The 13,165-nt window shown below is 41.3% G+C and overlaps 1 protein-coding gene across 2 annotated transcripts; it reads left to right on the forward strand.

Annotated features, from left to right (window-relative positions):
* Window position 1: 1 nt before the first annotated feature.
* sec14l8 (SEC14-like lipid binding 8) lies at window positions 2-13,147 on the forward strand. Of its 2 annotated transcripts, XM_027023156.3 has the most exons (12): window positions 2-210; window positions 818-893; window positions 3,002-3,045; window positions 4,633-4,695; window positions 5,573-5,761; window positions 6,194-6,289; window positions 6,496-6,556; window positions 6,796-6,879; window positions 7,785-7,891; window positions 10,916-11,055; window positions 11,239-11,408; window positions 11,541-13,147. In XM_027023156.3, exons 1-12 carry the CDS (start codon window positions 157-159, stop codon window positions 11,684-11,686), a joined length of 1,230 nt encoding a protein of 409 aa, XP_026878957.3. In that variant the 5' UTR covers window positions 2-156; the 3' UTR covers window positions 11,687-13,147. The 2 variants fall into 2 exon arrangements, with proteins under 2 accessions (XP_026878957.3, XP_026878958.3); XM_027023157.3 differs by lacking the exon at window positions 6,796-6,879.
* Window positions 13,148-13,165: the final 18 nt, after the last annotated feature.

Consider the following 13,165-nt stretch of genomic DNA (forward strand, 5'->3'; position numbering starts at 1 on the left):
TTAGATACCGTGTAACTTTGGACAGACAGCCTCTGGTGAGAGGACAACCCTGCTGCCACGCAACTAGTGGGTGGGAGAAGCAAACATTCGTTCCTTGGGTCGCTATCTCCGACTCCCGTTTATTTCAGTCTGTTATCCGGAGAGCGTTTAGGCGAGATGAGCGGTAGACTCGGAGATCTTAGCCCGAAACAAGCCGAGGCTTTGTCTCAGGTGAGTCTGTTATTATTTTAGTTTTTCAGTATGATGTTTATGAATGCAGGCTTTCATGTCTTGTAGAAGCTGGCTGTACATCAGAGTATCTTAGGCTGCCGTTCCCATGTTAGTTTAAAGTGTACATCGGACTTCTCCATCGCCTTGCGCAGAATTCATATTAAATCGTAAGGATATGTAGCCGTTAGCTTAGCTGGAGTTAAATTTGCAGACTAGCCATCGGCTCCGTATTACACCACTGTTTTCCTCTGTTCTGTAGAAAAGGTCAAACTGAATTCAGACTTTGTGTATATAGTGGCCTTTTAGGGGTTTGCTATTCAGTGACGGCTACCGTTGAGCCTGAAATTAATTGCAATTTTACTTAACAGCTAACAACTGTCCCTACATCTTCACGCAGGTGGACGTAGCCAGCTAGCCTGATGGGTTCAAGCTGCTGTCAAAATAGAGCATGTCATGGATAGTTTTATAACCTAGGTTAGCTAGCATCAGTGTTTGAAGCATTTTTTCATTCCGCTATCAACTCTGGAAAGTTGTTTTCTTGGGGACCGTTAACTAACTAGCTAGCTATCTTAGCTAACCTGTCTTTGTTTACTTTTTCATTTGACAGTTTCGCGAGAAGGTCGAAGATGTTCTACCTCAGTTTCCATCTCAGAGCGACCACTTCCTGCTGCGCTGGCTTAGAGGTGAAAATTGGGCATTTAAATTATTAGCTGACTATGGTATTATTCGTATTCATAGCGTTAAATAAAATAATGGGATACAACTTGAAGTAACTTGGCTAGCTAGCTCCTTGGGTGGAAGATAATAGTGTCGTGACCAATGTTGTATTAATATGCTACAACACTGACTAATATTGCAAACGTGGAGTCGTAACATAGTCACGGTGTTAAACTTCGCATAACTGAAGCCCATTTTCACATCCACTCCTACAGTGAAATTCCGGCAATTGAAATGTTGTTCAGTCCTGACAACGCAGCAAGTACAAAGAACTTTCTTAATCTCATCTGTAATCCGATTAGAACTGTAAAACAAATCGTATCATATCAGTGCATCAAGTACATCTCCAGTATGGCTGTCAGAACTGCAATTCGTTATTAGTCCTCCTGTCAGGCGTTGCAGTTTCTTACGTAATGGCTAAAATTGTGCCCAAATTTGATCAGAAATAAACTTTCGCTAGATTAGTTTAGTTCCACGTCAAGTGAATTTGGTTGGGGCGGGGATTGTTTATGCAAAGGCAGTTTGGTTATTTTCATTAAAAAAAAACCAAACCAAAAAACAAAACACAGAGGGCTTGGATAGATGACAAAGCCCGTTTGTGTTCGGGGCCAGTGGCCCTGAAAGGCTCTAATTATGTTCTGCTGTTACGGGAGAGCAAAGTTAACATGATCTCAGACTATATCTGAATTGCATGGCACGGATTATTCCAAAGATCTTCTGTTGTAATTGTATGCAATAGACCAAAGTTCAGAAAGGGTGTATGCAGTTACAATTATTGGAAAATATTGATTAGATGGTTACCTGGATAACTTGAATCATATGTGCTAGTTTTATATACTCTCCCTAAAATGGGAAGGTAACTAATGAGAAAAAACTGGAAATCAGGTCACATGTGAGAGTATTAATTTTATACATGAACACTCACCAAACGCTTCTCTTGATATGACATAAGCCATATTCACCTAGGCAAATAACACATCTTCAAATCTTAAAATATTCTGATAGTTAAGATTATCTTCACATTATGGGAACCCTGCCCAGGGTTGCTAAGATATGACATCTTTGGGTTATTATGGATCAACTGGTCTCCCTGTTGAAGACATGACCAAGCTTGTTAGTGAACATTTGATGCCAATTTTGTGGTCTGTTTTTGTTGCAGATTTTCTCTCCTTTGGAATGACATTCAAAGCACCAAAGCATTTAAACATTTAAACCAATGATAATTTAAAATAAAAAAGAACTAGTCCACTCCAGCTGTATGGATTGGACAGTTCTTCCAGAAAGAGAACTAGTCCAGCCTGGCTGTATGAACTGCTCCTCTGTAGGCATGTCCTGGGACCCTGTGAGACACAGATTAGAAGAAGGCAGGTGTTTGTTCTAAACTGGAGAGCGCTGTAAACATATAAACCCCTTTACAAGAATTACATATAACATGGTGACTGTGTGTCACGTATGACACTGGGTGAAACAGGTGCAGAAACTGAGACCCAGTGCAGCTGATGCTGGTAACGAGAAGGCCCTTTAAACTTCGCTTTAGCATTTGCCAAAGGTAGGCTTAGCCATGTTACTGCTATTGCACATGTTTTGAGAGCCTGTGACAAGTCACACTCCTTACAACCTCAAGCATTTCAGTCAGACACTACTTCAGAATAGTTCACTCATCAGAACTGCAGCGATCTAACTGAGAAGGCAGACTGTTCTGGGATAAATGTGCAGCACTGACCCTAATGTCAGTGATTTCATGCAGTATCAGTGACACCAAAAGAGTATGGTGATATTCGTGCCAAGCTTTTGCTGTCATAAGATCAACAGTTATTGTACAACTTTCTTATTGGTTCTGCACTCATGCAGGGATTGAGTCAACTCTCCAGCTCAGTGCAAATGGCAGGTTAATGTGTTACTGAAAGCATCGCTGAATGACTTCACCTTTAGCCTTCCCATTGTATGGTGCTGATGTTGCTCTAGTAACTCAAGGCATCAGCTGTGTCGGAGATAAGACGTCAAGTTTTGACATATTTTTGGGTTTGACGTGCACTGTATCACTGCCCAGCTCATTTTTCATTCTTCTTTTTAGCCAGAAATTTCAGCGTGCAGAAAGCTGAAGCAATGCTGCGAAAGGTACCTTCCCTTTGTCACTTTCATTTCCTGTTTCATGCTCACCAACAGCTTCCCTTATACAAGCAAAGACTTCCCCCCACCCAGGAAAAACATTGTTGTTCTTTCCAATATTTCATTGTGAACATAACTATATTCATTTTAATTATATAGTAATATGCATTGAAGGAATTTGTGCAAATAATAGATGCAAAACAGTTCATTTTTCAGTTTTGAAAGATTGGACCCCCTCCCCCCCTCCCCATATGCCTCACAGTGGTTTTTAGGAGCTCCTTTAGAACTCCTTTTGCTCTTGAGAGGTCTTTTGGTTCATTGGCCCCTCCAACAGTTAAATGGTATATCTGCCTGTGGAATATTATTGTGATTAGCCTTTGCAACAGATTTTGAAGATTCTTAGGCTTATTGTTGGTGGTGAAATTATACTTTACTACTTGCCTCAGTTCCATAGTAATAAAATATTACTAACCAGAAGACCAATGGTTATTGTTGGATGGTTGCTGAAATATTAATAACTTTTATTTGTTTACATAAATAATTCATACATTAGATATTTGTCAAAAATTAGCTGTTTTCTTAGCTGCTCTGAATTAATTGGTAAGAACAGTATACAGAAAAATCTGACTGGCCCTTTAGGTCTTTGTCTGAGTGGTATGAATACCTCTTGTAGTATATGACATTGAGGTGGGGTGAGAACTAAAATGTGGGTTGAGATTCATGCAGCCTGCTTAGTCTGATGAGTCAGGAATGAGTCAGCCAATCATCAGTCAACTCAGCAGCACTCTTAACCCTCTTCCTGACTGAACTCTGATGACTAAAGAATATCTGATGTGTCTAAGATTGTTGGGTGTAATAATCTCTAGATATTGTCACCTCTTTTAGTTCTCTCTTCTTTTGATATCAGTCAGACTGACGCAGCCGCCTCACCAATCTCATGAAAAAAGTCTGGTGGATCATGAGAGACTTTCTTTACATGAGAATGAGTATTGGCTGACTATGACTAAAACTACGAAGAACGATCTGAAGCCATTAGCGTTGGTGATACCCGTGTTTGCAAACGTCTCGACAGAATAAATGCACACAGGACAGCCATAAAAAACAAAATTTTAATAAACATTCTAGACAGATTAAAAGGAAGAGTATGACATACATACCATTTAGTCCTTTTTCAACTATTTTCTACTGAGTGTAGCTCAGAGGGTAAGATAATTATAGCTAATTATACACAATTGAAATTGAATACTGATTGGAGCAGTATTGCTAAACCAAAGGGCCTTTTTGCTAGGAAAATCTATGCTTTTATTGTGCTGATAGATGTTATCTAGCTGGTCCCATGGTTTGTCATAGGAATAGCGTCTATCCAAGCACTGCAGAAAATAGATGTATTTTTCAAAATGTAAGATGACTAGTCCAAGACAGTGACATTTTCCTTTTTCTCTTCTCTTTACATAAACTTTAATGGAAATGGAAATGCTACTTAGTCCTGATGATGAATGTTTCATGCACCACCACAGCAAAGCTGCAGAACTGCTGAACTCCTGAGTACTGATTCCTGAGAAATAGATCTTCTAAGTCATCTCCTTTACTTTTTAGCATTTGGAGTTCCGGAAACACATGAAAGCTGACACTATTGCAACAGATTGGAAGCCCCCTGAGGTACCACACACACACACACACACACACACACACACACACACACACACATATGCACAGGCACTGTGAAAATAAGGATAACAACCTATACATTTATGCTTCACAGAGATGCTTGTTTAATTATTGAGAAAAAGACAGGTACTGTTTGTGGTCCACTACCACTCCTGAGAGCTGAGATTAGATCTACTCATTTTACAGGTAATCTCATACACTGGCAGTCACAAAAGGATTGCTCAGATGCACTTTTTGATTGGTTCACTCCCTCTATTTGTTAGCAGTTTGTTTGCTAGAGACTGTTGATTGCATCGGAGCAATGTGCTTGGTAGCTGTTATCTCCAGTCTGCTCTGCAGAAAGCTAGTCTGGCTTCGGGTCTCGATTCCACCCGTTGCAACTCGTCAGCTTTATGAGGACTGAGAATTGATTAAGTTTCTGAAGTCCACACTGTGGTGGGGACATCCAGGTGTTAGTCTATGTGCAGTGTTGGTGTGTGAAAACTGATTCATGGTTTAGTGGAAGCGTAAGACCTGTAACAAACTGGGTTCAGATCCTAAAATTAAGGCTCAAAAGATCAGTGTTAAAAATCTCTGCGTTGTCCGAAAAAGAAATTGCAGTTGTAGTTGGTTGCATATAGAGGAGTATGAAGAGGAGAAATAAAGCGAGGAGAGGTGTACAGTGCATGTGGAGTAGAACCTTTTGACAATTAAAGACAAATGTGAAATAATATCAGCACAATGTGAGCTACAAAATACTAATGAGCAGCCTGTGTTTCTTTGCATTTTTTAAGCAAAACTAGAGCGATTTTTATGACTGTAGGTTTAGTTGAAATGTGGACCTGTAGTCCTTTCCTGCCACTCATTGTCATTGTGTTCCTTTGGCCAGGTTCTGGAGATGTACCTCCCGGGGGGCATGTGCGGATATGACCGTGAGGGCAGCCCCGTATGGTACGACGTCATTGGGCCCGTGGATCCCAAAGGCCTCCTGCTGTCCGCCTCCAAGCAGGACTTCGTCAAGTGCAAAGTTCGCGATTGTGAGATGCTGCAGAAAGAGTGTGACCTACAGAGCCAACGGGTACGTGGGCAAGTTGCTGACTCAGGGGTGTGGCCTGGAGGTCCTGGGGGTGTGACCCGGAGGTTCAGGGGTGTGGCTGACTATTGCGGGTGTGGCCGACTGCCCAGAGCAGGTAGAGTCTTATAGCCTCTTTTGCTAGTGCTGTTAGGAGGTCATGTTTTCCATGAAGGCCTTTGTATAAGTATACAACATGTATAAGCATGTTGTATAAGCAATCATCAGTGTGATAGTGAGCAGAGTTGGACATGAACACAAGCATGTGCTAGTGCTTGTGAGTGTGTGAATTGGTTTAGCGCAACAAATATAGAACAGAGGTCCATGTGTACGGATTTCTTGGGCACAAACTGAGAAGGTATCTATTACTTTCTTCTGTCTCCCTTTCCCTCTGCCCTTTTCTCTTTATGTTCTCTCTCGTTCCCTCTCTTGTTTCAGCTGGGTAAACATGTGGAGTCCATCACAATGATCTACGACTGCGAAGGTTTGGGCCTGAAGCATCTGTGGAAGCCGGCGATAGAAACGTATGGAGAGGTAAGGCTTTCATCAGTTATGTTCAACTGCCCTGTGTTTACACTGTGTAGCCTCTCCCTTTGCTTTGCATTGGAAAAGCTTCTATTGACAACTGAAATATGTAAATAGTAACATGACAGGACCCCTCGTTCAGTATGGCTTATAAAAAAAGAAAAAAAGAATAAAGACATTTAGAAAGCAGAATTGGCTGGCTTGTGCTCTTCTAGGTCCTGACTATGTTTGAAGACAATTATCCTGAAGGACTCAAGCGATTATTTGTGATAAAAGGTGAGTTGGACTTTAATTCAGTAAAATTAAATAAAACTTGAAAATTGGAACATCACACGTAGCTATTGTATAAAACATAAACACCGACACATCACGTTTATTACTAAAAACAAATGAATAAATACCATAAGCACACTTTGGGCTGCAACTATTAATAGAGTTTGTGTCTTGATGACACCACAGATAAGACTCTGCAATGTTTGGTGTTTTTTTTTGTTTGTTTTTTTGTTTTCTTGCAGCACCAAAACTGTTTCCTGTAGCCTATAATCTGGTGAAGCACTTTCTGAGTGAAGACACTCGGCGCAAGATCATGGTTCTGGGGTGTAAGATGTAAAAAACACACACTGCCCTCCCCGGCTAACAAATAACCCCCTTTAGTAAGCAGAATTATGCAAGTATGCAAACATAATTGAATTATCTTCGGTTTTATAGAAACATGTTAAAGTAGGCTGTTTATGATCAGAACATTGAAGACTTTTTTTGGGGAGGGGCGTGGGTTTACTCAGTTGACAGTTAAGCTTCCCTGTCACGTGACAGCACCCAAGAGGTGGTTGGGGTGGGGGCTTGGTGAATGAAGATTAATACACACATTCCAAGACCATGTGTTTTCAAGGTGCCACTTAGCGCTGTAGGACAGATGATTTACATTTATGGCATTTAGCTGATGCTTTTATCCAAAGCTACCTACAATTATGACTGAGTACAACTTGTGCAATTGAAGGTTAAGGGCCTTGCTCAGGGGCCCAACAGTGGTAACTTGGCAGTGGTGGGGCTTGAACCAGCAACTGACTTCACTTGGAGCCAAGTGGTAACTTTGACCTATAAAGGATGCCTACAATTGGCTGACATCATAGTGGACAGAGAGAAACAGACCCATGCCTCCCAGGCAGAGAGCAGGGCCAGACATGTGCTCTCTGCCTACGATGGCCGTGGTCAGGAGGTCATTAGCTCCATAGCTTGCCCGGTTGTGCCTCTTGAGAGGGCTGAAGACTCACTGACATGTTCAGTGTCTCATGCTCCAACACACCCTGGTATGCTCATCAGAGTCTCAATGCATAAATAAACTGAAGGCTTAGTTAGATGTGTCAGAGCAGTACACGGAGCCACACTGTTCTCAACTATGTCTGGAACCTCCGCAAGTTCCATTGCTAAAGTCTGCACACGGTTTGAGCATGGAATGTGATTTTTCAAAATTTCTGCTTGATTTTGTCTGTTTCTACCTTTGCAGCGAATTGGCAGGAAGTGCTCCGAAACCACATCGACCCCGAGCATCTCCCAGCCGTTTACGGGGGGGAGCTGACCGACCCTGACGGTGACCCCTGCTGCAGGACCAGGGTGAGTGGAGGTCAAAGCGCTGCTGTGAGCTAATACATAGAGATGTAGTCATGCTGTCACGAGTACATGCTAAACACCCCCAGTTCCCTGTGACCTAGATTAAAAAGAAGAAACTAGTGATGTCATGTTTTTAAATTTGGACGGGTTGAAGGGATGCTCTGCTTTCGGCCTGGGTTGTTTTAGTAAAACTAAGCTAGACACATCCTCCACGCAGACCTCTCCCCTGGCAAATGTAATAATGCTTAGTCATTCAGAGGTCATTGCTAGTTGCTATACTGTACAGCAGCTCAGTAGCACACATGTGTTTCCCAGACGAGCTGATTTACACGCACACCACTAACAGCATCCAGGAATATTGTGATTTGTTTTATTGCACAAGGTTCTTATCTGGATAGAGGCAGTGAGATTTAAAACATTGTGGCGGCTTTGGGAACAAATCCTGTTTTACACGTTATGGTTTGCACTGATGCACTGCAGCCATAAAGCATATTTTTTCAGGTATTAGTGTTGACAGTCATAGCTTTGTCTTCTGGGCATGTCTGATTCTCTCCCCAGCCTCTGTGTGACGCATTTAATGTCATTAAGTGTTCTAGGCTTTTCTGAGCACATTTTCTGGTTGTATCCAGATTGTTGTGTTGGATAGAAAAGGGTGGGGCATTTTAATAGGTGGTGACTGAGTAAATATGTAAGCACGTTAGCACATTTAGAGGATGCGCAATGATCGTGAAGCAGTGGCCAGTGTAATACAACCCCATTTCACTTTCAGCCTGATCAAGAGCTTTGATTGGATTACACAGGTTGCTTATTTGAATGTCTTATGGAGGCACAAAAAGTTGACATGGGATTGGATCATCTAGCCCCTGTGAGGTTAATCTCCTTTATTATCTGTGTTTTGTGCCAACAGATTTGTAGGTGCTTGCACAAACTTGCTCAAGAGAAAGGTTACAGACGGTCGTAGCTTCTGTGTGGCTTCTGAAGCTTTCTGCAGTAGCCAGTAGTGCATCTTATTAGCTATGCCATGCCGCGGCATTAGAAAAGTAGCACCCTTTTATGGCCTAGATCTGAACAGATTTAATCTGATGTGACCTGTTGTTTGTATATAGCTGCGTAGGTAAAGATGCGGACCCCTTCAGGACTGGAGGAGTGGTCTGTGTGAAGCCCAGCCTGACACACCGCTTTTTGGAATTACCAGTTTGGACTGAACTGAGGTTTCAGGGGATGATTTAATGGAGTATCAAACTCTTTTTGGACAAGTTACAAACAAGCACATCTGCAAAGTGCTGTAGATATTTCTAACCTGTTGGTTGTAGATTCAGGTTTCTTCTCTCCAATTTCTCAGAGTAAACCGTATAGTATGAATGGATGTGTAGTATGAATGGACAGAAACAAGTGATACCATGTCTTTCTGTGAGCCTCTTTTTATTTGTACAAGATATTGAATGTTTCCATGGCTGATCAGCCAGTAATCCGACAATCTTCAACAGAGTCTTCTGTATGTCTGTCATGGCCACAGGCTGTTGGAAGTTAGATAAGACAGACCACCAATGTTTGTTGTAGTTAGTGAAGACATATTTGGCTTTTACAGTGAATGTTTAAACTTAAAATTCAACATCTATAAGAATGGTTGTGCATGTGCTGGGGGGCGGGGGGGGGAGTGTTAGGTGTGAGCATTTTGTGGACATTGTGTGTTTAGCTTTGTGAGAGCTATAGAATGGAAGCCCTCTCTTTCGGGGTGTGTAACTGAGCATGAGACCTACAGGATGTTTGTGTGTCCCCTGGCCATAAACACTGGCCTTGGGCATGAGTGAGCCACATGTGAATTCACTGTTGACTCACTGTCTTGGGCTTAGGGCAGCAGCTCCTGTCATCTGCTGTATTAATTAGTGTTAGAGAGCTCGGATTACTGGCATGCACGTGATGGGAGTGTACCAGCACAACCTTATGTTGTGATATTACTTTTCTTTTAAATAGTTGTTTATGTAAAAATATTATTAACAACTTGATAAGATGCAGCCTAACCTAGTTTTGATTTATAATAATAAAATATTATTGTATATTTGTATGAAATCAGCAGGGTCAGGTTTTTTTTTTTTTTTTTTATAAGTGTGTGTGTGTGGGTGGGGGGGGGGTGCCAATATATACATAAGAAAATTAGCATGAATAAATAAATTAGTAATATTGTATAATTTTGCATATTGTGGAAATCGGTCATAATCCTGAGAACAGCTTCAAATTAACTTGTGGGTAAGCATTTAATTGTGCCTTCTGTTTTCCTCAGAAAAGCTTTCAGCTCTTTCAACTTCATTGACATGTAATTACATTTCTTATCTTAAAATAGTACAAAGTGAGAGAATTCCTCTTTTAAAACATTTCAGAATGAAATACTTGTGCATAATGGTTTCCATGGTAGTGGAAGCTGTAGAGCTGACTGTAGAGGAATGCTATTTAGCCAGTAGGAGTGTAAACCCAAGGCCCACTGGAGCCCTGTGTGTTCAACCTGTGTTACGGTGTCTATATTTTTGTTTGTTTTTTATTGTGTTTATCACAGAAATAAAATTCTGTTATGTGTAAGTTGGTATGAAGGCGTTGCTACCAGGGCAGGGGAAGCTCAGTGGTTAAGATACTCAACTTATTATTGGAAGGTTGGCAATTCAAGACCCACCATGGCCAAGTTGCCACTGTTGGGCCCCTGAGCAAGACCTTAACCCTCATTTGCTCAAGTTGTACTCAGACATAATTGTAAATCGCTTTGGATAAAAGTGCCAGCTAAATGCCATAAATGTTTTATGCAAAATTACTGGCTTCTGTGTAGTGTAGTTAATTCCTAGTAATGAATGTGTTTCTGTTTGTGTAAAAAATAAACTGAGATTTTTAACCCAATCACACTAACCAAACCCCTAACTGCCCAGGCGTCTGCGTAAGTTCCATTCTCTCTTCATCTTTGCATTCACTCTGAGTCATCTTGGCCTACACTGAGCCCGAGCATCCTCATGTTAATGTTCCAACCTGTCCACCTCTACACAGATTAACCAGGGCGGGCAGGTGCCCAAGAGGTACTATGCACGGGACTTCATTAAGGTCCAGTATGACCAGTGTGTGTCTGTGGGACGAGGCTCCTCCCACCAGCTGGAGTATGAGATCCTGGTGCCGGGCTGTGTGCTCGGGTGAGGCAACCGAAACCTACCAACTGCAGAGTCATATTTAAAGCGGGCTGTGTCTTCTTTTAAATGAGTGAAAATTAAACCTTTTTTTCCCAACTTCACAACCCCTATTTTCCTGCTATTTTCTCTGATTCTCTCGCACACATACTCTCTCTTTCACGCTCCTCCTCCCCCTTTACTTGTCAGGTGGCAGTTCACCTCTGAGGGTGGGGATGTGGGGTTCGGCATCTTCATAAAGAAGAACCGGGGTGAGTGGATGAAGGCGGGACAGATGCTGGAGGTGCTGCCCAGTCAGCGCTACAACGCCCACCTGGTGCCTGAGGATGGTTCCCTCACCTGTACAGAAGCAGGAGTGTGTGAGTGCAGCGAGGAAAGCGCACAGAAAAATGGATAAGGATTTTAGAATAAAACTTATCATAATAGAATTCAATTTGGTGTTTTCATTTAAAAACATTTATGATCATATATGACTTTTTTTTTGCTGCCAGATGTGCTGCGATTTGACAACACATACAGTATCTTCCAGTCCAAAAGGGTGAGCTTCTCAGTGGAAGTGCTCCTGCCCAGTAGGGACAGTCAGTCACATCCTGAGACGAGCAGAACGTCAAACCACAAGGCCCCCATCAGCCAATAGGATGCGACTATGGAGCTGGCCATTTAGAGGCAGTCCCTGGAGAGCAATCCAGCACTTACCTATGTAGCTTATCTATGTACACTGTATTTTCCAGAAAGTTGTGAAGCTATAATGTGGACAAATGGATGAAGAAGTAAAACTGCTGCTCTCAGGAAGAAAGTATGTCAATTTAGTGAGTAACTTCTTCATTACCCTGTTTGAAAAAAAATATTTGCACTTTTGTGCTTTAGCATCTTGCAAAACATGGCAGCAGTTTTCAACCGATGCATTCCAGATAACGTAGGTTTTTATATGTTTCTTCTGGCTAGAGACCTTTCTGTACAGCTGGGCTAATAGGAGCTGTGCTTGTATTAGCTGCTTATTTTAGTGTCCAGGCCAGAAGAGAGTTTACTTCACCTACATCAATGAATGTAAAGAAACACAAAAACATTACTTTTTGAGGGTAATATAAGTAGAGAGACACAGAGTCTTTTAAATAGCACTTGACCGTTGTAGTCATTCTTGGTATTTCCTATAGTACATTGTGACTGTACTCGCTCATTTAACAGAGACTGAATGCTGGAGTCTGGATAAGACTTTAATGTGGTACCTATGGTAGAGCTCATGAGTGTAATTTATCTTAAAAATACTAAACTTTTCTTCAAATAATTTATATGCACTACTGTATCAAAAAGTGCCAGCTTATAAAGGTTTTAGCTCTGCACATAAAACAGTGTTGCCTGAATAATAACATAACTGTTGGCATGTACAAAACCAGGCTGTTTGTCTTCAGCTTTTCTGGAGTTGTGAGAAATATTAAGAAGCCTGACTCAATGACGAGAGTGAGATGTTTCCTGAAGCCAGTCTTGCTCCTCGTGTTCAGTAGCTTTGCCCTGGAACAATACCACAGCGTGGTCGAATGAGCTTTTAAAAAAGATTACTTAATCATGTAGCCAATTATAACAGCAGTGTACTAAAACCAAAGTTTAGCATAGCCTGCAAGTAATTTTCTTTTTGTCTGATCAGCATTGATTCATAAGCTCCAAATTTGAGAGGAACTAAGCCAAATAACTTAATAATCCTGTGTGTTCCACAGCAAATTTCTTGTTTTTTTTTCTTTCCATTGTGTTACCGTCCAAGTCGTGAGTGGCACTAAAAATGACCTCTCTTAAAACAGTGCTTTGTTTGTCAGCTATGTACATCATACTGTAATATTACTGTTCTGTTGGTTGATGAGACTATTTCAAGTTGGCATGTTTTCTTTGACACCAAGTGTCTGTTCTTATCATTACATGCTGTTTTTTTTTTCTATTAATGATTAAGTGCACAAGGTGCTTCCTTGTCCTTTAAGGCAAAATTGGTATACCTCTGACTGTGGCCTGCGATGGAATCTGCCCGGTGTGCATATTGTTGTGTTCTTGTAATGCATAAATTGCCTTAATTTTCAACTACTTCAATAATTAAACTGATATGAACCAATAAGGGCCTGTATATTTATTT

This window comes from Electrophorus electricus, chromosome 5, assembly GCF_041902795.1.
Source record: "Electrophorus electricus isolate QZ-2024a chromosome 5, ASM4190279v1, whole genome shotgun sequence".
NCBI classification, from domain to species: Eukaryota; Metazoa; Chordata; class Actinopteri; order Gymnotiformes; family Gymnotidae; genus Electrophorus; species Electrophorus electricus.